The sequence below is a fragment of the Malus sylvestris genome, chromosome 5 (assembly GCF_916048215.2).
Source record: "Malus sylvestris chromosome 5, drMalSylv7.2, whole genome shotgun sequence".
Taxonomy (NCBI): domain Eukaryota; kingdom Viridiplantae; phylum Streptophyta; class Magnoliopsida; order Rosales; family Rosaceae; genus Malus; species Malus sylvestris.
Window position 1 is genome coordinate 1,274,852 of NC_062264.1, and position 26,550 is coordinate 1,301,401.

Consider the following 26,550-nt stretch of genomic DNA (forward strand, 5'->3'; position numbering starts at 1 on the left):
ATTTTACCCTTCATTTTGAATTTCGAACGATTGCCCTTCCTTCCACAATTTTATAAATACCGAAATTCTCTTATTTGTACTTTACGCTTTCAAATTCTCTGAAATTCTTGCCATCGCTCTCCAGTGAATCCCCTTCTTCCAGATCTTCGTCTTTAAACCCCCTAACCCAGAAAATTCCTCTCGTGTCGCATCTTCAACCCACTTACAATGGCCTCCTTCTTCTCCAAGCTTTCCAAGGAATGTGACCAATGCCAGAAAATTATTGATCGAAGTTCTATTAAAACCATACGTTTTGAAAGCGACATGAGCACCCCTCATCAAATCCTGGGTCCTCTCTTCAAAGCGGTAGTACCACCAACCATCATTGGACTTCTCAAGGAGCACTGCCTATCACCCTTGCTGCAAGGGTTTGAATGGTCGAAGTGGGACTTGGCAAGGCCTCAAGGTTTATGGCCCTCGACCACTACAACCTGGGCAGCTTAGGTCGTACGAATGGAAAAAATCTTCGGCGAGCAATAGAAAGCCCTAGGCATCTACAACGCCATTCACCTCTCATCCATGGAAGTCATCCTAGACAATGAGCTCCTCTTAGCGGCCTTATGCTTCTGGTTTTCGGCCACCAACACCATGGTCCTCCCTCTTGGCCCCATTGGTCCCACCATCCTTGACATTACTGCCATCTTGGGGACTTCCCCGACCGGAATCCCAATCGACGCCGCCCTTTCTGGGTACCCGTCGAACCTTGACCCGAAGGTGCTTTTCGACAAACGGGCCCTTGAGACGCTGAGCGGTGAAGGCCAATCACCCTCAAAAGAAGAGGTTCACAAACTTTACAAGAACTTCTTCAACTATAACACCCTCTATCTCCATTTTGCTGGTTGAGGAGAAGATGCTCTGCGAGAAGGGGAACACGAGGCTTTCCTTTTTTATTGGTACAACAAATTTATCTGTTGTGCCAAATCCAACAAGTGTCTAGTCGAGAACATGCCAGTGGCTGAAGCCCTAGCTAGCAGTCACACTTTGGCACTCAGCCCGGCCATTCTAGCCCATCTCCTACGCTCATTGGCCGAAACGACCCTAGATAAGGTTGACTTGTACCAGATTGGTCCCCTCTGGGTCTTCCAACTCTGGTTGCAAGTGTAATTTGCCTCTCTTCGGCCAAAGATTGCCGATTTCTCGCCTATGGAAGCATTCGACCCTCAGCTAGCTTCTCGGCCAACACCTCATCACCAAGCTGAAGAGGTGTTCAGATACTTTTTTGCTCTCGACGATCTTTCTAATGACGAGTTCTTGATCTGTCGTCGTCGAGAATACCCTTCGTCGATCAGGCTTCCTTCATCAGCGTGGGGCGCGGATGAAGATGCTGACCTTCGTCAATCCTGGGGGTCTTTCGTGCTTACCCACGACCTGCCTCTCGGCTGTTATGGTCACCGAACGGGTTGGGAAGTGTATCATCCCAACTTCCTCGCTCGGCAGCTTGGCTACCTTTAAGGTTGCCCGGTCCCCCTTCTCTCCTCATGGTCCTTCCTAAGCTGCGGACGCGAACTCGGTTATTCAAAAAAGGAATGTAATGACGCTAAAAAGGAGTTCCAGGAGCGATGCCAAAAATTCCGCCTTCGACCGGTCATTCTAGAATCTCTTAGCACCGATACCTTCGGCGATTGGTGGGAAGAATACACTCATAGCTTCTTCAGCACACCGGTTGAAGACGTCATTAACAAAATCTTCGGCGATCGTCCCCATAAGGCTCCTGCTCCCCAACCTAAAGAGGCTACCCATGGTATATAGCTTCCTTTACATATTTAGAGAGAGATATATATATATATATATATATATATATATATATCCTTACTGTTATTGACTTGGCTCTCAATTTTCAGGTAGCCGAGTGTCGAAAAAGGTAAAAGCGGTGGCTGTAATTGCAGCCAAGAAAAAGACAATCCCCTCTTCCAAGCCGAGCAAACGACCCCGACAGAAGACTGAGACGGTCGCTGCAGTCCCCCGTCCTACAAAACGCGTCAAAAAATTGGCAAACAAAAGGCAACGAGAAATTCATGTCATCTCTAGCCAAACGTCGGGAATAGCCACTCCCGATGTTTCTCCTTCCACCCCAACTGTACACATCCCGACGGTCGTGCAGTCGGCTCCGATAAGTCAGGTGCCCAAAGCTCGTCCTGACCCTCTAGTCGTGACTGGGCCAATGACTGCTCCATTGGTCAAACCGTCTGTAGTTTCAGGGTCGACCGCTGCACCTGTTGTGGAAGAGGTGGTCCCCCTAGCCGAGAGAACTCCTTCTAAAAATCCAAAACACGCGGCAGTCATTCTAGAAGAGAGCGACGGGAGCAACGAGATTCCGCTGGCGGGTCCCCCTGCATCCGAGGCGGCTGTCCAAGTCGGCCTTTCTGCGGCCGACCGTGGCAAACGACCTGTCGTAGAGCCAGAGGAGTGATGGAAGCGATGAGATTCCGCTGGCGGGTCACCTTCAACCCCGCAATCAACCTTCCCCTGCGTCCGAGGCAGCTGTCCAAGTCGGCCTTTCTGCAACCGACCTTGGCAAACGTCCTGCCGTAGAGCTAGAAGCGACGGCGAAAATGCCCGTTTACCCGTAGGACTAGGACTTCAACATTCCTCCCCAAGAAGCCTCTTCGGCTTTCGTAAATACCCCAACTGCTTCTCTTTTGGTTACTTTTCTACCTTAGAATTCTAAACCAGGAAGATACTAAATGTTAGGTGCCTACCCATTCTTTTCATCGAAAATTCTATGTGTCGAAGAGTGTTATCTATATTTCTTGGCCGCCTCCGTGGCCATCGAACGTAGATAACCTTAATCGGCCGCGTGAATTGAAGAGCAGTCTAAGGCACTGGGCTCGGCCATTAAGTTCTTTAGGTTCGAGCAATGAACCTAAAGACATGGCCGAAGTCTCATCTAGGCAGGTTTAAAACAAAACCTTCTTGTTATGTTCTTTCGTGATATCCTTGAGCTTAAGCTAATTTTTGTGTGCAGCCCTCATAGGAAGTCGAGTTTAAAGCCCTCATGTCAAGCACTACTGGAGCGGCTGGCCCTTCGGCCACTACAACTGACCCCGCTGATTCAACTGCTCTGGTTCGGGTGCAAGAAGTTTTGTCCCTCTCTGCGTCGCAAGTTTTTGAACGTAAAAGCCTCGATTTATTGGGTGCATGCCTAAACGACCTCGGCGCAGATTGTCAAATGAGCGCCGAAGCCATCGTTCAGCCGTCGTCCACCTTAGAGCGAGTTCGGAAAACTTTTAGTGTCCTTGAGAACGCTCTTCGGGCTGAACAAGATCTGAAAGCTGCCATGGCCGTCTAAGACACTCTTTGTCCAAAGATTGATGCTTTAAAGGCGAAAGGGGAAGCCTTGGCCGACCTCGACTGTCAAATAGCCGAATTGGCAAAACGAAGGTCGGTTATTGTTTCTGAGCTTGCGAAAGACTTCGAGTCGGGCGGTAAAGATTGTTTAACCGAGTATGCGGCGAGCGCGAAACAAATCGAGCAGTTGAAGATGGACAAGAAGAACCGGCAGGCCAAGGTCATAATGGGCGAGGTGCGGTGGTTAGAGCTGAAGGCCCTTCTCGGCACTCTTCTTCCTTCTTCGCCCTGACTTTATTTAAATGTAAACTGATCGACCCACTCAATTTGTGTATTCTTTTATCGACCTTAATGAAATGAATTTCTATTCCCGCATTTCCCATGTGACCGGATAGTACTTCTTTAAAAACTTCCCATTGATTGGTAATCTGTGAACTAAACCGGTTCGGTCTCTAAGATGATATGTGCCTTTGCCGAGAACCTTATGTATGACAAACGGCCCTTCCCAATTTGGCGACCATTTTCCGAACTTGGGGTCTTTAATTCCTATGGGCAACACCATTTTCCAAACTAATTCTCCTTCGCCAAATGTTTTTTGTCGGACCTTTTGATTATAGGCTTGCTCGGCAATCTATTTTTGTGCCACCAGCAAGTTATAAGCATCAAGTCGCGCTTCTTCTAAGTCTTCTAACTCCTGTCTCATGGACTGATTATATTCGGCGCTAAACAGACTACTTTGTTCAATTATTCGTAACGAATTTATGCTTAACTCGACTGGTAACATTGCATCGTGTCTGTAGGTTAGTGCATACGGGGTTGTCCCAGTCTCCGATCGGAGCAATCTCGAGAATGCTGATCAACATTTTGTTACTTGCCTCGGCCTGCCCATTTGCTTGTGGATAATACGGTGTAGACTATTCAAGCTGAATATTCAAACTTGCCATATATTCTTTAAACCTCTCGGCTGTAAAGATTGTGCCATTGTCAGTTATGATCGTTTCTGGTACGCCGAATCTGGTCACAATGTGTTCTTCCACAAAGTCGCAAACTTCTTTAGACGTTAGCTTGACATACGATTTTGCTTTGCCCCACTTAGTGAAGTAATTGGTTGCTACCAGTATCCATGCGTGCTTGGCAGCCCCGAAAGATGGTGTGATTTTGCCGATTACGTCCATGGCCCATCCTCTAAACGGCCATGGTTTAGTGATCGAATGTAATGACTCGACCGGGACCCATTGTATAGGACCATGAATCTGACACTATATGCACCATCATGCAAACTCGATACAATCCTTTAATATTCTTGGCCAAAAATAGCCGTGTCGTCGAAGCAACCACCGCATTTTACATCCGAACTGATGAGCTCCGCAAACCCTTTCATGGACTTCTGTGATTGCTTGAGCACCCTCTTGGGGGCTGAGGCATAGCAGTAATAGACCATCCTCACCCTTTCGGTATAACTTGTTTTGATACGTGACATAGTTTGTGGCGTGAACTTTTGTCTTGCGACTGTGTTTGCCATTGGGATTGTCAAGATACTGCATAATGGGCTTTCTCCAATCATCTGGTATTGCCTCGACAGCGCAAACATCTATAAGGTCTTGTCGGTCTAACAACGAAGGTAAGGACATGACTCTTGTGCGTATCACGTTGTCGCGTCGGAGGACTTGCTGGTTAACCAAGGCCGGGTATAGCTGTCGTAACACGAGTATTTCTCGGCCTAGCTTGCCCCCCAAAAGTTATGCATCGGAGGCGATTTGAGCCAATTCGTCTGCGTCGGTATTATGGATTCGGGAAATATGTTCAAATGTAATACCGTCGAAGGATTCGGCCAAATAGCTGGCGACCATGTGGTAGGGTGCCAGGGTACAACTCATGCATCAAAAAGAACCATTAAGTTGGTTAATCACAAGTTTGGAGTCGTCGAGGATGAGGGCACGGGTTGCCCGCAAGTCATGAAGGATTCCAAGGCCGATGATAAGGGCTTCGTATTCGGCGTGATTATTTGTGCATTCAAAATCCAGCTTGAGCGAAAAATACCAACAATCGTGGTTTGGGGATTGAATGACATTTCCAACGCCATCCGAGGATGAAGTACTTGAGCCGTCAAAGTACATCGTCCAGTAGTTATCGCGCGTTTCAACCATGCTGATTTCGACGTCGGTGCCCCTAAAACCATATGGGGAAGGGTGTTGAGCAAGGAAATCAGCCAGTGCCTGACCTTTGACAGCTTTCTGGGGCACGTATTGCAAGCTAAACTCGGACAACGCCATTTTCCACTTCCCAATTCGGCCTTTTACGATTGGTTGGGTGAGCATGTAGCGGATGACGTCGGTCTGGGCAATGACTTGGGTGACCGATGGGAGCATGTAATGTCAAAGCTTAGAGGCGGTGAAAAATACGGCTAGACAGAGCTTCTCGACGGCGGAATAATTGATCTCCGGTTGATTGAGATTTCGACTTAGGTAAAAAATAGCCTACTCTCATCCGGTGTCGTTGTCTTGCGCGAGGAGGCAGCCAATGGACTCTTCGGCCGCCGAGATATATAGCTTGAGAGGCTTATCAAACCGAGGTGGGACAAGGACAGGTGGCGTCGTGAGGGAGACTTTGATTTGCGTAAACGCCGCCTGATGCTCGTTTTTCCACTCAAATTTATCTGAGTCCTTGAGTTTCAAAAGTGTAGAGAACACTTTCATTTTACCCACCGAGTTAGCTATAAATCGGCGGAGAAAATTTATCTTACCAAGTAAGGACTGTAATTGTTTCTTCGTCGTCGGGGGTGGGGCATTGATGATTGTGCGTGCTTTATTTTCATCCACTTCAATCCCACGGTGGTGCACGAGGAAACCGAGAAAATTACCGGCTGACACACCGAAGGTACATTTGGCAGGATTCATTTTGAGGTTGTGTTGACACATGCGGAGGAAAGCCTGTCGGAGATCATCCAGATGTGTCTGCCGGCATTTAGATTTGATTACAACATCGTCGATGTAGACTTCGACGATGGTTCCAATTAAATCATGGAATATGGTGTTCATTGCTCGTTGGTACGTGGCACCGGCGTTCTTGAGGCTGAATGGCATGACAACCCATTCGTATGTACCGAGTGCCTCCGGGCAGCGAAAAGCGGTCTTATGCACATCGGCTTCAGCAATGAAAATTTGGTTGTACCCGGCATGTCCATCCATAAAAGACAAGATCACATGATTCACTGCAGCATCGATTAACAAATCTGAAATCGACATTGTATACTCATCTTTAGGAGTTGCCAGATTCAGATTTCTGAAGTCGATGTAAATGCGCAATGCACCACTTTTCTTTAAAACAGGAACGATATTTGCCAACCATTCGACGTATCGAGCTGTCCGAATGAATCTTGCTTTCAAGAGACGAACAAGTTCATCCTTGATGCCGAGTTGCACTTCGGTCGAGAATCGTCGAGGTGGTTGACGGAAAGGTTTACACCCAGGTTTAATACGTAACTCATGCTCGACGAGAGTGCGATCTAAGCCAGGCATCTCATGGTAGCTCCAAGCAAAACAATCTTTGAACTCCTTAAGCAAAGCACGAAGTTCAGCTTTCATAGGTTGGGGGAGCAAAGCACTAATAAATAAAGGTCGTGGGTCATTGGCCGTCCCAACATTAATTTCGTCCAACGGGTCCTTGACTTAGGGCTGATTGTCTTCGAGCTCGGCCGGGGCAACTTGAATTTTGTTAAGAGATAAGACAGGACCATTTTCTCCTTCGGCGAGGAACTCTACGAGGTTAACGCCTAAATTTGGTTGCTTAGATATAGTATACCAATGAGCCAGCAGTTGTTCTATAGTAGATGAAACCGCGGCCCTACGTTTTTCCCGATCGGTGTCAAACATCGGGGTCGGGGATGAAGTCAGCTAACCCGAGTCTCACCGAATCCTAGTGGACAGTTTCGGCGCCAACCTCGATAGCTTTCTGCACAGAAATCTGAGTCGGCTGTCCTTCATCATTGAAACCTTGTAGGGTGATGTAGCCGATATGGTCATCATAATACCGTGCTTGGATCATGTTAGCTTCGAACGGCTGACTATCAATCGGGTGAACAATGACCGATTTGCCGTCCCAAAAAATAAGCACTTGATATAATGACAAAGGGATACAGCTGGTTTAATGAATCCAGTCTCGACCGAGCAGTGCATTATACTCGGTCTTGGAGTCGACGATGAAAAAGGTGGTCATGTGATTACGGCCGGCGATGTTTACTGCTATAGGAAGCACCCCTTTGGTTTGGGATTTGTCTCCAACGAAACTGCTCATTGTGATCCCAGAGGGGATAAGTTCGTCGTTGGAGCGACGTAACACCTTCATGATGTTTACAGGCATGATATTGACAGTGGCTCCACAGTCGACAAAAACTTTGGAGACTGCATACCCTTTGATATGGGCCGTTACATACAATGGCTTCAAATGATGAAGTTTGGCCGATGATGATCGAGGAAATAATTCGGCCAAAGCTGCCTTGAGGTTGTCATCTTTTGTTGTTGACTCAACTTCGGCAACAGTTACAAAATCAATGTGACCGGCTTCCTCGGCAACTACGTCGTTGTCGAGGAAATTTGATTGAGATGTGCTCGACTGAAAATCAGTGGGCAAAACATGGACCATACTGATTTCCATGTTATCCAAGACCGACGGGCCCATCGGGTTACGATCATCCTCTTCAGGCTCTTCTCTTTCCTGGACACCGACTGCGGTATCTGCTTCTGTCGGAGTTGTACTAAGAGACTCCTATGCTCCTTCTTCAATGGTTTGTTCCCGCGGTGTCTCTTCGAAAGTTTGTTTGTTCTGTTGAGGTGACTCATGTGCGTTTGAAATCAGAATTGTGTCTGGGATTAGTGCCAGGATACGAGCTTGCTCTTGGTACATTATACGGGCATCCCTGGTGTCGAGATAGGCATCCAACCGTGCGACTCGTGTTATTTCATCGGCCGTAAGGCCGAAGAGAGAAATGGCCGAAAAGACTTCGAAGTGGTATCGTAAATACTGAAGGTCTTCCAATAAGAAAGGAAGGTCTGCCGCATCGATATTAGTGTATGGGTCGACTTCAAAGCCAAGGACTCAAGCTCCTCGTATGTGCTGGAACCTAGCTTTCAACCCTGGGTTTGAAGTTTTTTGAATAATTCGCTCGGCATCCAGGCAAGTTAGGATGAGATCAATTGTATCTTGACATGCTTTCGGCAAACCATATAGATACTTAGCCGAATGCTTTTTATGAAACTCTCGCATATATTCCAAGGCCTCCCCGAGGAAAGGTGGATGTAAATTCCGTCGAATTTTGATCAAAGGTTCTTGTAGGGTTAGCTAGGAACGTTCGCTTTCGGCTTCCTGCCTGAAATGCTCGAAGCATACCTTCATTTCCCTGGGCCGAAGAAGAAGTTTGATCCGCTTATCAGCCTCCTCAAATGTGGTTTCAACATCTCGATTGACCAGCCGTTTCCCTTGAACCAGCTCTGTCATAATAGTTGGGGATGGTCGTTCATAATCGTTGGCAACTGTTTCCTTCAGCCATCATTTAGGGACCGAAGTTTCTTAGGCTGCCCGCTGGCGGGCCATGCAGTCTATTCTTTGGTGCCGACGTTTCTGGGATTTGGATAGTGCAGTGTAGACGCCTTTCGAAGAGTGATATGTATACCAACGCTGGTCTTGAGGTTTGGGAGGTTTGAAAGTTTGGCTCTGCGATGATTCCGAGCTGTTAGAATTGTGTATGTAATAATCTTCATCATAAAACGGAGCATCGAAATTGAGGCGCCGTCTGACTGAAGGTTTCTCTTCAACCCGCACTTTAGGGCCAAGCCTATAAAAAACCTCTTGATGTTGACCTGCGTCGAGCACCTTTTGCTGTATTGCGGCTGTAGGTTGTTCCATTATAGCCGGAGATGACTCTTCCTTTGGCTCGGCGTTGACATTTGCTTTACACTTTTTGCATAAAACTGCCGACCCACCTTCTTCATCAGTGCTCTAATCTATCATGGGCTTGACAATAGCGGGTCCCGTGAGAGCTGTAGGTGGTTTGTTTGAACGAAAATCAACATTGAAACGTGGTCGAGAATTTTGATTCAGAAAGCGTTGCGTTGTAACGATCTCTGCCTTCCCTTTTCCTTTGTCCTTATGTAGGCGAGCATCTACCCTATTTACTGTTGCCGTGGGAAATGGGTCGGTATCAACGCCCATCTTCTTCTCCGGAAATCTGAGTTTGCCGTTATCAATCCAGCTTTGGACGTTGTCTCGAAACACGACGCAGTTATTTGTCGTATGTTTGCTTGAATTATGGTATTTGCAATATATCTTTCCTTTAAGCTCTTCGACCTTGGGAATGTTATACCCAGGCCGAAGTTTGATGATCTTCGCTGATAACAATTGATCAAAAATTACATCGGCCTTTGTAATATCAAAAGTATAAACTTTTGACGTTTTCGTTATTTCTTCAATGGCCGAGTGGGTTTTGACATCCTTAGAGTCAATTTGAGTCAGCGCCTTGCAAACGTATGGCTTATCTATTACTATCTCAGATGTGTCCACGCTGACGCATTGAGACTCCTCACCCTCGGTTGATGCGTAACTGATAGTTGGATTTTTGTAGATCGTCCCTCGGGATGGGGTTTTTGAGATCTTCTCTTCTCGGAGAAAATAATCATATTGCTTGACATGCTGGGCTAGTTCATACATATCCCGAAAGTTTGCCCCCAAGAATTTCTTTTTGTATTCTACGTCAAGACCGTTCAGAGCAAGTTTAACAAATTCAACTTCAGGGAGAGGACTCGGCACCAATTCCTAGCCGATTTAAATTTGGTAAGATAATCCATTGGTGACTCATCAGATGCTTGAGCCATCCTTGCTAATGAGGACACTGACATTTCCATCCTTGGCCGATAAAACTGCTCGTGAAATTTCTCGACCAACTCCTCCCAGCTCTGGATGGAATTCGGTGGGAGGTTGATATACCAAGCAAATGCTGAACCGATCAACGAAAAGTTGAAAAGTCACGGCTTCTGAAAGTCACTATTGACATCTCCGCATTGCGTGGTGAAACGAGCCACATGTTCCAACGAGGATAAGGATGATTCTCCGGCGAACAAGCTAAAATCTGGAATTTTGAAACCTTTAGGATATTCGAATTTTTCCACATAAGCTGGGTATGGATGGATGAACTTAAGGAATTTCAGCCCCTTTTTCATGGCCAAATCGATCATCCGTTGGACCTTGTCATATCAACGGGTGTTGCTTCTACTCTATGGTCGGATCTGTCTGACCTACTATTTGATCCTCCTTTTTTTTCCAAGTTAATTGGTTTGAGCCAAGCAGGGATTGACTTGGCCGGTACAATTGGTAACAGATTATTTCTTGGTGGCAAGTGTTGGGCAAGATCAAAAGACCTGCCGTCGCTGACCTTACTAACCAGTATTTCGAGCAATCTGGTTTGTGCCTCACTGGTATTACGTATCACGTCATGAAGTTTATCGATTCCTTGACTAAACGTCTGTTCAACCGTCCGAGACTGCACGTCAAGTCGTTTTCGAAGAAACGATCTTGTTGGTGGATCAGATCCTTCACCACCATCCTCGTCACAATCCTCTATTATCCCTTCATTGAGAACGCAAGTGTTTATGTTAAGGATTTCTAGACTGTGAAGCTGACCGTCGAGATTAACTTCCCTTTCTCGACGAGTTGCACTTCTGAACTCAGGTGTCACGACGTTAAGGGGATTCTGCGCCTGTGGCACACTTTGTCCTATGTTCTGAATTGGCAAATCGGCTGTTGATTTTCCCATAGCTGTTTTCTTTTTTATCGATCGCGTTTCAATTGGCATGAACTTCGTAGTTTAGCACTGGGTTCCACTGGGCGTGCCAAAATGTTGACCCTAAAAACTACCAAGCCTAGGTGGCGCGCAGACCGAGTAATCTATAAGCTAACGACGTCCTTCGGTGAATGCGGGGCGTGCCAACTTGTCGGCCGAGGAGTAAATTTGTTGATGTTGCGTTGGGTGAGCGGCTGACTTCTGCATCTCGCGATTACGATCGAGGAAGGAACATGTATCGGCCTCTTGGGTTCTCGAAACCTGAAAACAAGGCTACTATTCTTACGAAGTTCACGAATCGTCGTCGTCGGATTCGGTCACAGTGATGGTATTCGTCAGAGTAAAGTCACGCTGAATCGACACCAAAGTGTAAGGGCACAAATACTCAAAGCAGATATAAGTCTTAATAGTGAACGTGGTTCGACCGTCTGAATGCCGAACTCTAAATCCCACTTGAGAGTATCCAATCATAAAATAACTCGGTGTGCAATGCACCGATCTCAGTAAGCTGTAACACCTCACTTCACCGAGAAGGCTAATGAGATGACCTCAATCAATAAGGATTTGGAAACCCTTCTCAACTGAGACTTGGATAGGTAACCAACCGTCATCGCCACAGTGTTGTTGATGCCAACGGAAGATACTGCGAGATCGGCTGATTTTACGGCGACAGAGCTATCTATGCCGACTGAAGATATCACCGGTTGCTTTCACAGTGTTGTTGATGCCAACGGAAGATGTGTCAGTGAAAAGAGAAAATAAAAATCTCAAAGTTGTTAAGAGAGTTTGCGCAGGGCAGTTGTGTGCTGAATTGGAGGGGGTTTGAACGATGCACAGCCTCCTCTATTTATAGCACCGGATACCTTCTAGGTGGAGTTAAAACCCTACTCGGATTAGGACTTCATTTTCTAATCAAACACCATCTTGAGTACTCCTACTCTCATCAAGATTTTGAACCTATCCTTTCATCGAGCCGAATTCACTTCCGAGTTATTAATCCTCACCGAGACTCCTTATTGCACTAGGATTCGACCCGTCTTGCAGCATAACTTTACCGACCTAGGTTCGGAAGTCCACGAACTAAACGATCCATGGTGCCCTTGTCGTAAGGCCTTCCGGGCCGAGAATGATTCTATACTCGGCCCAAACTAATATTTTGGGCCCAAACAGTTGTATAATTAGCACTTGTCCTGCTTGATTGCAGTTAGGCCATTTATGCTCTAGTTGTGTATTTCACACTTAATCTCGCTCTGGCACCTTATCTCATATAGTACTCTAGTTGATTTAGTTTTTGTTTATTCGTAATTCCTTATATCTTTATTGCTTCCACACTGTGCACATGGCTACGTCACCCTCACGTGACGGCCAGCATGCCCTGATTGAGGTCGGGGTGTGTCATAAATCATTATTAAAATTAAAAAAAGAGCCAATTTTTTTAAAGTAATTTTTTATTTTTTAGTCAAAATAGTCCTTGAGATTGTAACTCCTCACTTTCGGTTTTTGGTTTTTCACAATGAAAATCCCTAAAAGTGGTTTTTGAGTTTGTGCATCTTAATGGTTGGTTTGAAAAAAAAAAACCTTTAAAAAGGTGGTCACTTGTTCGTTTATGTTTGACAATTTTTTCACTTAAAGACCAAAGGATTACAATGTACAAATTCATGGAACACTTCTTTCGATTTTCATTTTTAGGGACCAAAGTGAGGATTATATCAATCTCAAAAATCACTTTAGCAAAGTTTTCTTGTGAATCCACCAACCCGATGCAAAAACTCTATCGAGTCTCAACCATCTCCAGACCTATTGAGGGAATATAATTATTAGAAATACGGGCACATGAAAGATGTACCTCATTTACGTTGAAACATTGCCGACGAAATAAAGTTGGCCACATTTGCTGCATGGACCAGTACATTGGCAGCTAGTCAATCATTTGCTTGTAACCTGGAGAGTAGCAGACCTGTTGGTGTAAAGAATTCAAAACCTGGAAGAGAAAACATACAACACCCCCTAGTGAAACTAGTTTGAATCCGACCATGGCCTATGGAACCATTCCAACGTACGAGGTTACTCTGGATTATGGAACCGACTTGGAAGAGACAAATCTGCCTCTCGAGAATTGTGAGAATGCAGTCCATTATACTAGTTTGGATGAGGTTTGGAATCAGAATAAGATGATAGTCGATGATGCATTTGCATACACAATAGCTACTAATATCATGATAAGCGATGATATTGAACCTACCGTTGATGATGTCGACGTAGTACTGATTGGTCAGATTGGAAACAAGCAATCTAGGTCAAACTTGATTCACTTGCGAAACGTAAAGTGTTTGAGCCTGTAGTTCCTACACCTTTACATGTGAAGTATGTTGGTTACAGGTGGGTTTTCGTAAAGAAGCATAATGAGAAGAATGATATAGTATGACATAAGGGATGCATCATGGTGGCAAGGTTTTTCTCAATGTCCTGGGATTGATTACATAAAGACGTATTCCCTCGTAAGAGGCATTATAACGTTTCACTACCTTATCAGTTTGGTAGTCTCTAAAAACTGAATATGCAGTTTATGGAAGTGGTAACTGCGTATCTTTATGGGGATCTTAATACGGAAAAATCTACAAGAAAGTTCCTGAAAGACTTATATTGACTGGATCAAATAATTTTAGACCACGAAACACTATGATTAGATTGAGGCGTTCACTTTACGGATTGAAACAATCTGGGCGGATGTGGTATAACCGTCTGAGTGAGTATTTGATTAGTCAGGAATATGTGAATAATGAATTTTGCTCATGCATGTTAATAAAAAAATCACATGTCGGATTTGTGATAGGTGCAGTTAGGGGTGGGCAAACGTGTCTTAGACCAGCGGATTGGGGCGGACCAAAAAAATCTAAACACAAACGGCGCAGGGCGGGGCGGGTCCATAAAATTAGTGTGATGGGGGTGGGTCCAAAAATATGAGAAAACCGGGCCCTGACTAGAATTGTTTCTACCATTGATTTAATTTCCATCGTTGATTCCCACCTAATCACAAAGTCTTTGTCTCTCTCTTAGTCTCTGAAGTTAGAATCGTATCACATTAGCTAGCCAACTTCATTTTTGTCATCAGTCTAGCTCCCTCATTCTCCATCCTCAGCTCGATCGAGCTACCCCCAGTGTCCCCATCTCTCGACTGTCTCTTCCAGTCCTAATTCGAGGTCTCTCTGGACTCCGACCACCACAATTTCTTCTCAACTCAAGATCCCTCCTAACTAGCGACAGTGAAGACCTAACGAGGACGAGCTCCTCCAGATGGCTCTGAAGAAACAAGCCTAATGCAATGTCAACTATATAAAAAAAAAAAAAACCCACCTCCAATAACTCCCACTCTGCCTCAGTTCAGTAACCGCCTCAGAAACCCACCTCTTCTCTTGCCTCCAACCACTCTACCAGAACCTGCAATACTAGCAACATTTAAATAGAATTGGGCTTTCAATTTTGAAGAGAATTGGGTAATTGAATACTTTGAGTTTTCAATTTTGGGTAATGATTTGGGATTTGTATTGATTTGAAGAAATTGGATGCAACTGCCGATCAACTTAGTGAGGAGAAAACTCTATTATACTATTGCCTCTCTTAGATGCTTCTGGCCATTTCTTGGTGTGGTTGTTAGTTGGTTTTCTTGCAATGATGCATAAAATGCTTTTGGGGTTTTACAATTGTTGCACCCATTATTACATGCGGACGAGCTTGGGAGGAAATATGCTTGACAATTGTTGAGCCATTGTTGTTTATGCTGATGTAGGTTATTCATTTGATCTGCAAAAAGAACTTTCTCAATGAGTTATATTTTTACTATTAAAGGTCAACCAAGTAGACCTTAGTTGTGAGTTTTTTTAACCATGTTGAAATTCTTGCCCTCATGAAGCTACATGTGAATGTTTTTGCCTGAGAGCCGTTGTCAAGCATATTTAAATCACTTTCAAACTTTCTTGAACGTTGATGTCCCTACAACTGAAGACGCTACCTGTATTGACCAGACCAATAAGTGATACATTAAATGAGACAACACCAAGCATATTGCACCAAAATTGTTCTTCTCATATCGGTAACAAGAGCATCAGAAGATTGAAGTCAAGCAAATCTATTGCCATAACACCACACCAAATGCAGTCACTGCCAAAAGTAGATGCGACTTTTATTTGAGTATTTACACACTCAAAGGGAAGTATTGTAGTCCTAAATTCATTAGGAGTGTAATTGTATACATCCTAGTAGGATTCTATACTATCTGTTAGATAGTTTCTAGTTGGAATTGTACTCCTTAGGGAGTAAGATTCTCTCTCCCTTACTACTATAAATAATGCACAATGGGGTAGGAGATAATCACCACAAAATCAACAAGCTCTCTCTTCTCTCTTTGTCTACCACGACCCTCTCCCTCTCATTTCCCTTATTAAAATAGGCCTAGAATAAACAACAACATCAAAGCCTTATCCCACTAAGTGGGGTCGGCTATATGAATCCTAGAATGCCCTTAAGCTTGGTTTCATGCCATGTCTTCCATTAGATCCAAGTACTCCAAGTTTTTTCTTAGAATCTATTTCCAATTCTTCCTTTACCTTTTGGCCTGAGCCTCTGTCTCGTAATCGCATCTTCTAACGGAAGCGTCTGTAGGTCTTTGTTTCACATGTCCAAACCACTTTAATTGATTTTCTCTCATCTTATCTTCAATTTCGGCTACTCCTAGTTTACCTTGAATATCCCCGTTCTTGATCCTGTTTGATACTTGACCGCCCAACATTCCATGTCATAAAGCATTGCTGGCTTTATTGTTGTCCTACAAAATTATCCTTTGAGCTTTAGTGGCATATACGACGGTCGCACAACCCACCCGATGCACTCTTCCACTTCATCCATCCTAAAACAATTCTACAAGTTTTTTCGTCTCTTTGTGGGGTTCAATTATTGAGACAACCAATAAAATACTTGAAATACACAACATATATTATGAATTGCATCACACCTATTAAAAAAATCATTAAATCAATTTGACATTAGCCATAAAAAAAGACAGCATATGGCTTTGCCTTCAATTACTTAGCTCCATGTAAGCAATTGAAGGCTTAGATGGAGATTTTGCTGCCATTTTTTTAATGTTATATGTTTATTTGGCAGTTTTAACTTGTTATTTGTGTGATCTCTCAATTTTATTCTATTATATTGAAAGGACTTGTACATGTTTCATGTTTGGTAATCTATATTAGGTTGGATGATTTTTGTGTACACTCTGAAGCACAAGCACAAGCGCTATCGCAATCGCAATCACAATCACAATCACCATATTGGCGTTGCCTTTGTTTAGCATTGTCATGAACACCATCGCAACCACCGTTACCACTACAACGCAATACTCCTACTTACATATTTTTGATAAATCTTATGGTAGCCTTCTTAATTGTGTGGGGTTCGTTGATGTTTATCTACATGTATCACAATTTTTTTTTTATTAGTCTACTCTTATGTGTTTTTATTTTACTTGTATTACCGAGTAATTATATTTATCTATCTATATCAAGTTTTTTTTTTATAATCTATCTCATATTAATTTCTTATCTACCTATCTTATAGATTTTTTTATTAATCTACCTCTATGTTTTCTATATATATATATTACCCAGATTAATTATACTTTATCTCCTTTATCACATGTTTACTTGTTTATCTATTTATTTCTGTTCATAGTCTCCCTATAACACAATTAATTGTATTACATGTTTTTTCTTTGTAGAATCTACTTTTGACACAAAAATTAATGAATTCAAATATTTTTATGTAAAGGGGAAATTAGTATAAAATTATGTAATTAGATAATTGGGCTCACTAAAAAAGCAACCTATGTTTTTTGACATGGATCTAAACGCCCCTATATATTTATTATTTTTTATTGTAACTTTTCCCCAATTGGAAAAACGAAAAATTGTTACAGTCCCATGGCATGTACCATACTACCATGCTTGTAGTAAAAAGATTCTACTCAACTGGATCGTCCTCAATGCGGATGTTCAACCTCCTGAGCCAAATGGAATGAACAATCATATGGAAAACATCGAATCTCTTGGAAGGTCCATGTTAGCTATCAACTATTAAACAATCAATCAAGACCAAAACATGAATTACAACTTAAAGATAACTAACCAGAATTCGAACATAGAAGAACCAAGAAGAAAAGCATACCTGCACCAGTTCCGAAACTTGAAGCCATTGCACCAAGCTTTCCAGTGAACCTTCTCTTCTCTCGCAGATGACTAAGTACTCGACTTATAAATAGGCTTAAGTCCTGATATGAGTGTGTACCCTGTGAGAAGAGAGGCCACCATATATATACATATAGTTCTTTCCGTAATCAGATAGGATTCCCTATTAAAATCCTAATATGAAACAAATACTTGTTTCCTTGTCTCATAAGAACTGATCTAAATACTATACAAAATCCTTTATCGTCAAGGATCAGCATTCCCCTTGTTAATAAGACTTTTCTACCAAACTGAATACCTATAGCCGGTCCCCAAAACTTCCCTATCTCATACTCATTCCAACAGTCCATTCACCACAAAATGCCTCTGCACCTGCTTCACTTTCCTCTGCATTCTCAAGTACTGACTTTGTGATATTCCCTTCAGTATCCTTTTGATGTTTGGTATGTCCTTCACTTTCACTTGCACAGAAAACGACTTCCACTCCAGAACATCGCTGAACGGCGGAACATAGCTGTCCGAAATCAACACTGGAACACACTCTGCGTATATGGCTTCCACCACTCTCGGGCTTGCTACTTCGTAACCACTAGGGCACAAGCAGAACCTGTTCTTCTTCAGCATTGATTCATAGGATACTCCGTTGGGGAATTGGTCGTAAACTTGCACGTCTTGGTCTTTTTCTTTCCATTCGTTTAGAAGCAGGTACCTTATGTGGCCGCTTAGCCGGCCTGCGAAGAATGCAAGAATCGACCTTTGAGATGGGGAGAGACCACCGAGAAGTCCTTCGGTTTCCCCAGTTCGGAGATGGATTTCCGGAAATGAGACATCTTTTGAGGGGTTGAATCCTTCAGATGTGTTTGCATTGCATAACACTCTTATGGAGTTGTGGTATAAATTAGGAACATAAGCAGATGTGCTCGGCCCCTGCATATGTACATAGACAAAATCAATTCAAAACAAATTAGTTTGGTACCACTATTCCATTTGTAAGCCAGAGACTAAGACCAACAATATATATCAAGTGAACACCTGCCTTCATATGCAATCCCATCAGTAGATGAAGAGTCGGACACGTAGACATAAAAAAAAAGAAGATGAAAGATTGGATGTTCCAAGATCTCGTGTAACCTAAACCCAATATCATGTTTACAACTACTATACACAAACATTTATACTGTCAAGGAATGCGCAAATAATTAAAACTAAATTAATCAAGTGATCACTAACCGTATATATTGGACTATATTTTATAAAAAAAATATAGAAACAAACAAAACGGGAAAGAAAAAGAAAGAAAAAAGATGGAAAAGGTTGGAAGTAACATATAAGATTCGTTGCTACCCAATGGTGACAAGAAATCATAAAGTGATCAGCACCAAGGCTTCGATTCCAAAAGGGATGCTTATCAGAAATGACATTGACATAGTCGATGACAGCTCGTCCGATGGGCTCAGTGTCATGGGAGTCGGCCACATACAGGTACTGCACCAACATCACCACGCTGAAGGGAAGAAAATAAACGAGGGCCTCATCTGGATCTCTTGTTCTGTAAACATTCTCCATTTCCATTTCATGGATAGATCTCCCTTCTGTCGAATATATGCTTTTGCATGGACCGTTGTGAAATATTGGTGGCTCTCCTTCTCCGTATACAAATATCTTGAAATGCTTTTCCATCTCCAAGTAACTCCTGCAGTAATACAGATATAGCTCGATGATAATAAATTGTACCATATTTAATCAGTGATCATCTTGCGGATCACATGTTAGAGTATGAGTGTGATTTTCACAGTTTAGTAATAATTATTGTTATTTCAGATTGGTATAAAGAGGTCTTGATGTGTTTATAAGAGTTAATTTGACTTTGGTTTGGATTGAAACTCTACTGTTGGCTTGAGAATAGAACTCATACTTGTACAATGATTTGGTCTTGTATTCCTTGTAGGATTATTATAGGGTAATCCAGATTTTGTAGTATAAAAACCACAAGCCCCTACTCTCACAGAAGCGCACTCTTATTGTTCCAATTACCTATAACTTGGAGAGCATTGAGTTTTGCAGAGAGGAGAAGGTTGTGTGTAGAGGGTGTCTTGGTATGCGTCAATGTGACAGTTGAAGAAGATGGAGAAGTCGGATTGCACACGTAGTGCCACGGCTTGGTGCTTTACGTGTCCTACTGTATTCTTGAACCCAGTTCCTCCTTGAAACCCTAGCAATCATGGCTTCTTCTTCCTCCGCTTTGGAAGATAAGTTTATTTCCCTTTAATTGTTTGATTGGTTTATTGTAGGTATATTTATTATATCTGTGATCCTAGTAACTTGTTGATTTTCAGATTAAATCTTACATCACAAATTTGCGCAAACACCACATGAACTTCTAAATGTTACCGAAATTAAAAGTCTTGTCTATTTACCATACAAAGTCCACATTTAATGTGAATATACCGCCTCTGTCCATATCCGTCAGAAATTTCATCAAACTAGTCATGTGTGTGTATGAGCACTTTCTCATGCACCACTTCAAGACCCCTAGACAACTTGTGGTAAGAACTTCATTAACCACAACTTGCCTTCAAGGAAGAATAATATGCCCCACCCACGAACTTTAATCAACTACATTTTTACCTTAAATCATCTACGGTCTTTTAAGTGGAAAAAATAGCCTGGAAAAAAGGCTTGCATGTGTTGCACATGAAATTTTGAACTAAATTTTTGGGTTTTTTAGATATAAACCCTTACAACTCTTATTTCCTAGATAAAAACCCACATAGTTATAAATATCCAAATAAAACCCAAATTTAAAAATGACTGCCAAATATAGAAGTAATTGACCTATAATTACAAAATATTTACAATTTGTACCACAATATTAAAATAAAAATAAATAAATGTTATTACTCACCTTAATTACAATGAAAATATAATTATTGCACATATTATTATCCCAAACACACACATATATACGTTCCAATGTATATATTACTACCATAAGCTCAATATATATATATATATATATATATATATATATATATATAAATGTACACATATATAGTTTACCTATGTATATAATATTACTATACGTTCACATACACACACACACATATACATATACATGCACAGTACTACATATATGATCAAACATATTAAACTAATTAATCTACCTATATTTAAATTTATGATGAGCAAATAACATATATTTTGTAGGTAAATTAATATTGAATCAAATAACATTCTTTTATTTCGTAGGTAATTTATTTTCCATGTATTATTACATATATTTGGCACATTTTATTATTATAAGATATATGTCCAAATAATAGGTAAATTAATCTTCAATAAAAAAATAATTTCTTTATTTTGTAAGTAAATTAATTTTGAATCAAATAACATTTCTTCATTATGTAGGTATTTTATTTTGTATGTATCATTATATATATTGGGCACATTTTATTATATGAACAAATAATAGTTAAACTAGTATTGAATAAAATAATAACATTTTTTATGTAGGTATATTATTTTGCATATATTTGGGTTTGCTTTATTATGTAGGTAAATTACTTTGAATAAATTTTATGTATGTCAAGCATGTTTTTTTTGTTGTTATATGTGTCTATATACATACATATATATATATATATATGTGTGTGTGTGTGTGTGTGTGTGTGTGTGAAATATTTTACCTACATTTATGTGTAAAATATAATTTTATTGACTTAACTAAGCATGTATTAATACATTTATTAGACATGTTTTATTGTTATTATATATTATGCAATGAATTTATTATTTTTGTAAAATCATTAATTTTCCCTTACAATTTGTATGGAATTAATTGTTCAAATAGGGGTGTTTTGGGCATCAAAATTTTTTAAATGTGTAAAGTCAAATATAATTAAGGAATTTGTTGATGTGGAATCTAGTCAATGGGTTTTATTCCAATAAAAAACTTATGTCGGGTTTTATATGGAGAAACTTAAGTTTCAAGGACTAAAGTCATATTTTCAGTATATTTTTTATCTAAAAATAATGGAAGTGGTACCACTCTAAAACACAAGTTGAACTGATATATTGACAAGACTTAGTTCGGATGGTATTTGCGGGTAACCATTATAGTCCATGGAGTATTTGTGGAAATTTTTCCCATAATTAGTACTAATACTATTACAGAGAGAGAGAGAGAGAGAGAGATTATATATGGTACAATTGTTAAGATTATACGTACCTGTGAAAAGCATTTGCATTCCTGTAAATTGGTCCATGAGGAACATAGTCTGGATCTTCATGGGTAGAAGTTAGATTTCGAACTTGAGCAGCTTCTCTTATGGAAGCCCGAACTCCGGCCAAATTTGCTTCAAGTTTCTCCAACCTGCTATATCTCTTTATTGGTGTACTAGTTATTATAGCCGACGTCCCATTGGTTTCATCAAATTCTGTACCATTGATCCACACCATCCCTTGTTTTTCTCCCTACGGTACATACAACTAGTGCCGTTAGATAAAGAGGAGATTCTTGTTTGCTTGAAGAAATACATTTATTGCCAGTGGTGGGGGAGAGCTTTCTCTTCAACCCACTGCATCCCTGGTATAGAGTTCAGACCCTCTCTCTCTTGCTAGTCTAGCTTAGAGTAGTAATATCACTTGTAATAAAAAGAAAGACAAAGTACAAAGAAATCTTACAATATTTTGATGAGGGACAACTTCTTCATTTGGTTTTGAGGAAGAAGTGATGTTATGAGCTTGTGCAGCAGCTTCAAGAACTTGAGGAGGCCGCCTTGGTGGTGTTGCAGTTGCAGAGAAAGCTAGTGATGAAGAAGAAGCATGGTCTTCAGTCTCCAATACGTTACCAAATCTCCATGACCACGAGAGCAAACTCGTGAAGCCCAAACTGGATACCAGCACGGATATTACAAAAAATGGCACCACAAAAGCTAGAATCAAAACTGAATAAGAAGACGACCACAACAAATAATTTGGCTTCATGTTGTTGAGAGGAGGTTTCATCTCTAGATTCTAGATCACACTCTCTCACTCTCTCTCTCTCTCTCTCTCTCTCTCTCTCTCTCTCTCTCTCTATATATATATATATATATATATATATATGTTCTTCCACAAGTACTAGTCACAATTAATCACGCTCACTAGGTAGTAGTAATGTAATGAATAGTAAGCATATTTTGCAGATTGATGCATAACTTAAACTGATGGTTATTCCTTGCTGCTCATAAAAGTCATTCCTTGGTAAAGGGTTGTACATATGGAAAAGCTTATGTACATGTATATATATGTGTCTGTAAGGACAGGACCAGGAAAACACTCAACACACACCAGCATAACATGAGGTGTTAGAATCCAATTGAAGTGTTCGCCACCTTCGCGCTATCCTCAAAAAGAACTAGTCATTAATGAGACTGCAATCACTTATCCATAATTTATAAATAGCGTAATGGTATATAGACACATTTGCTAACAAATTCTGTAATACATGAGGATCCCACATATTATGATATGGCATATCTCTATTAGAGAAATGTGTTGATTTTGCTTCTCTAAATAACGTTAATGTTTACAGATTGAGACACACACAAACACAACCTTGGATGTCAAAGTCTCTGTCTGGCCATCAGAGTTTCCTTGCTACTTTGATCTAAGTTTGGTTCTCTTTCCCAAAGTTAAAGTACAATTGAATTTACGGCTTCATTTTCTTTGTATTGCATAATAGACAATATATACAAGATACAATCCTTGTTCTATAAGGAAAACAATAAAGGACACACATATCCTTCCTAATAAAGGATTCTAATATTTACAATATATTTACATACCCCTTTTCTTTAAAACCACTCACGGCAACACGCCCCCTCAAGTTGGAACATAGATATCACACATGCCCAACTTGACAAGTGAGTCACCAAAAAAATCTACTACACACGGCATGAGTGAGAATATCCACAAGTGCTCTTCCGAGTTCACAAACGGTATTGAAACAATTTTCTTCTCCAGCTTCTCGTTAATAAAATGACGATCAACCTCCACATGCTTTGTTCTGTCATGTTTTACCAGGTTCTTTGCAATCTCCCGTGCGGATTGCAGATTTATTATCACAATACAAACTTGACGCCACCTTTGCTTTGAAACCTAGACCGCCAAGTAACTTACGTAACCAAAGGACTTCACATATTCCATGTGCCATACCTCTGAATTCAGCCTCAACTGACGACCTTGACACCACATTTTGCTTCTTGCTCCTCCAAGTAACTAGATTTCCGCCAACAAACATAAAGTACCCAGAAGTAGAGCGTCTATCAGTTACATCACCTGCCCAATCAACATCAGTAAATCCTTCAATCCTCAGATGACTGGAATTTTTATACAAAATTCCTTTTCCTGGAGCCGACTTCAAATAAGCTAAAATCCGCGTAACAACTACCATATGATCCATACTCGGTGAGTGCATAAACTGACTCACCACATTAATTGCATAGGCTATATCTGGATGGGTATGGGCTAAGTAAATTAGTCTTCCTACCAGTCTTTGATATTTTCCTTTATCCACTGGTTCTTGATCCGGATAAATTCCCAAGTAATGTTTCTCCACAATGGAAGTATCCACAGGTTTACACCCAAGCATACCTGTTTCCTTCAATAAATCCAGAACATATTTACTTTGAGATAGGAAAATACCTCTGGACGAACAAGCAACTTCCACACCAAGGAAATACTTCAAGTCACCCAAACTCTTCATCTCAAACTCAGCAGAAAGGTTATTCTCCAGTTTGACAATTTCATCTGAATCATCACCTGTTATTATCATATCAATTACATAAATAATCAAGGCTGTTACTTTACCATTTCTCTGCTTCACAAATAAAGTATGATCAGAATGACTCTGATAATCCCCATTCTTTCTCATAGCATGAGTGAACCTTCTAAACCATGCACATGGTGACTGCTTAACCCCATAAAGAGACTTCCGCAATCGGCAAACTCCCATTTTTCCTCCGTTGCTATACCCTAGAGGGAAGTCCATATACACTTCTTCCTCTAGATGTCCATGAAGAAATGCATTTTTTACATCAAACAGTTTTAGTGGCCAATTCAAATTTGCAGCTAGTGAGATAAGGACTCGTACCGTATTCATCTTAGCCACGGGAGAGAAAGTTTCCTGGTAATCAATTTCGTACGTTTGAGTATACCCTTTCGCTACCAACCTTGCTTTATACCTGTCAAGTGTTCCATCAGCCTTGTATTTCACAGTAAAAACCCATTGACACCCAACTGGTTTATTTCCCTATGGCAGCTCAACTACTTCCCAAGTATTATTTTTCTGCAATGCCTTCATCTCTTCATCCATTGCTTCGGTCCATTCTCGACTCTTCAAAGCGTCTTCTACCCGAGTTGGTACCGAAATTGAGTCCACATTGTTCACCCACGCTTGACGTTCGGATGAAAGATTTTTACAGGACACATAATTAGCTCTGGGATACTTCACTTTTCCTTCTGGAGAGAACCTGTCAGGAGGTACACCACGATTTTTCCTTGGTGGAAATTTACATGTACTTATAATATCATTAATTACATGAGTATCACTAGTGCTTACCGCATGGATATCCAGAGAATATGCATTGGATGACAACACTGTTAAGCTAGAGAGAGGGAGGGAAGGCTCTGCAATAGTCAGCTGATCACCAGTGCATTCTCTTTCGGCAGCACCAATACATGGACTAGCAGTCTCTTCTTCGGTGAGGAGCTGTGGGATACTTGGAGCAAGTTCGGTGAGACCCTGTTGTCTACTCACAATAGCAGGTTCGGCAGGAGGAGACTGAGCATCATCACTTGCATTACTCGGCACACCGTGCACTCCCCCTGAAGATTTTTCCTCTTGTACATCCAACCATTCGAGAACACCATCAAGATCACAATTAGAACTCTCCTCCTTGTGATCGAAAGGTGGTGATATGGGAGTATAAATATATTCAGACTCAGAAAAGGTCACATCCATAGTGACATACATGTGGCAAGTGGCAGGGTGGTAACATTTGTAACCTTTCTGGTGAGATGCAAAGCACACAAAGACACACCGAAGAGCACAAGGATCCAATTTACTACGATGAATCTTGTGAATATGAGCATAAGCCACGCATCCAAACACTCGAGGAGTGAGTGTATTGGTAAAAACAACCGAAACATGCTCCGTCAACACTTGGAGTGGAGTAGGAAATTCGACAACACGGGATGGCATGCGATGGATAACATGCAAGACATAGGTGATGGCGTCTGGCTAAAAACTTTTGGGAACAGACCCACCAATAAGCAGAGCACAAGCAGTTTCCACTCAGCAACTGTTTTGTTATGGGGTGTATGGGCAAGTTGTCTCATGAAAAATTCCTTGATCACGAAAAAATTTAGAAAGCTCAGAGTTAACATATTCTCCCCCATTATCAGTACAAAGAACTTTAATAACGGAGGAATATTGAACAACCACCATCTGAGAGAATGACCGAATAATGGCACTTACATCACTTTTATGTTTCAACAAATATACCCATGTCATACAAGTACAATCATCAACAAACATAACAAACCACTTAACTCCTGAAACTATATTAACAGGTGAAGGCCCCCAAACATCTGAATGCACAAGCTCAAACGGAAGCAATCTTTTATTCATACTAGAAGGAAACGAAGCACGATGACTCTTAGCAAGAATACATACTTCACAATGTAAGTTTGATTCCTTTATTTCATGAAACATACTAGGCAACATACGCCTTAAATAACCAAAAGAAACATGTCCTAACCGACGGTGTAACAACCAAACTTCTTGCAGATTACTAGTACGGGATGCTCGAACTGCATTAGCTCTACCAGGAACAACGTCATCCACATAGTACAACCCCTCTCTCTTAGTGCCACGCCCAATTATCTCCTTGGTCTGAATATCCTGAAGCAAACAAAAAAATGGATACATAAGTACAACACAATCTAATTGCTCAGTAACTTGAGGAATAGATAATAGATGGTGAGACAATGACAGAACAAGCAAACAGTGATGGAGAGAAAGAGATGGCGTGAGGTCCACTGTGTCAGCCCCAGTCACCACGGCAATGGTGCCATTTGCCGTGGCAACACACTTTTGATGTGTCGTTG

General features: G+C 41.4%; 1 protein-coding gene across 4 annotated transcripts; it reads right to left on the minus strand.

Moving 5' to 3' along the window:
- Positions 1-17,020: 17,020 nt before the first annotated feature.
- LOC126621497 (probable glycosyltransferase At5g03795) lies at positions 17,021-22,491 on the minus strand. Of its 4 annotated transcripts, none has more exons than XR_007622995.1 (5): positions 22,081-22,491; positions 21,626-21,870; positions 18,742-19,090; positions 17,378-18,324; positions 17,021-17,213 (listed from the first exon to the last, which is right to left on the minus strand). XR_007622995.1 is itself a non-coding variant. In XM_050290000.1 (4 exons), the coding sequence occupies exons 1-4, from the start codon at positions 22,402-22,404 to the stop codon at positions 17,731-17,733; spliced, it is 1,512 nt and encodes a 503-aa protein (XP_050145957.1). In that variant the 5' UTR covers positions 22,405-22,491; the 3' UTR covers positions 17,021-17,730. The 4 variants fall into 4 exon arrangements, 1 of the variants encoding a protein (XP_050145957.1); XR_007622996.1 differs by having other exon boundaries at positions 17,021-17,276; XR_007622994.1 differs by having other exon boundaries at positions 17,021-17,283.
- Positions 22,492-26,550: the final 4,059 nt, after the last annotated feature.

Excerpts from the sequence above, each read along its gene's own strand:
- LOC126621497 (XM_050290000.1), bottom strand. The coding sequence starts at position 22,404 with ATGAAACCTCCTCTCAACAACATGAAGCCAAATTATTTGTTGTGGTCG. Across the intron at positions 21,871-22,080 it reads TTGTCCCTCATCAAAATATT|GGAGAAAAACAAGGGATGGT; the intron begins GTAAGATTTCTT and ends TATGTACCGTAG. Across the intron at positions 19,091-21,625 it reads AATGCAAATGCTTTTCACAG|GAGTTACTTGGAGATGGAAA; the intron begins GTACGTATAATC and ends GTATTACTGCAG.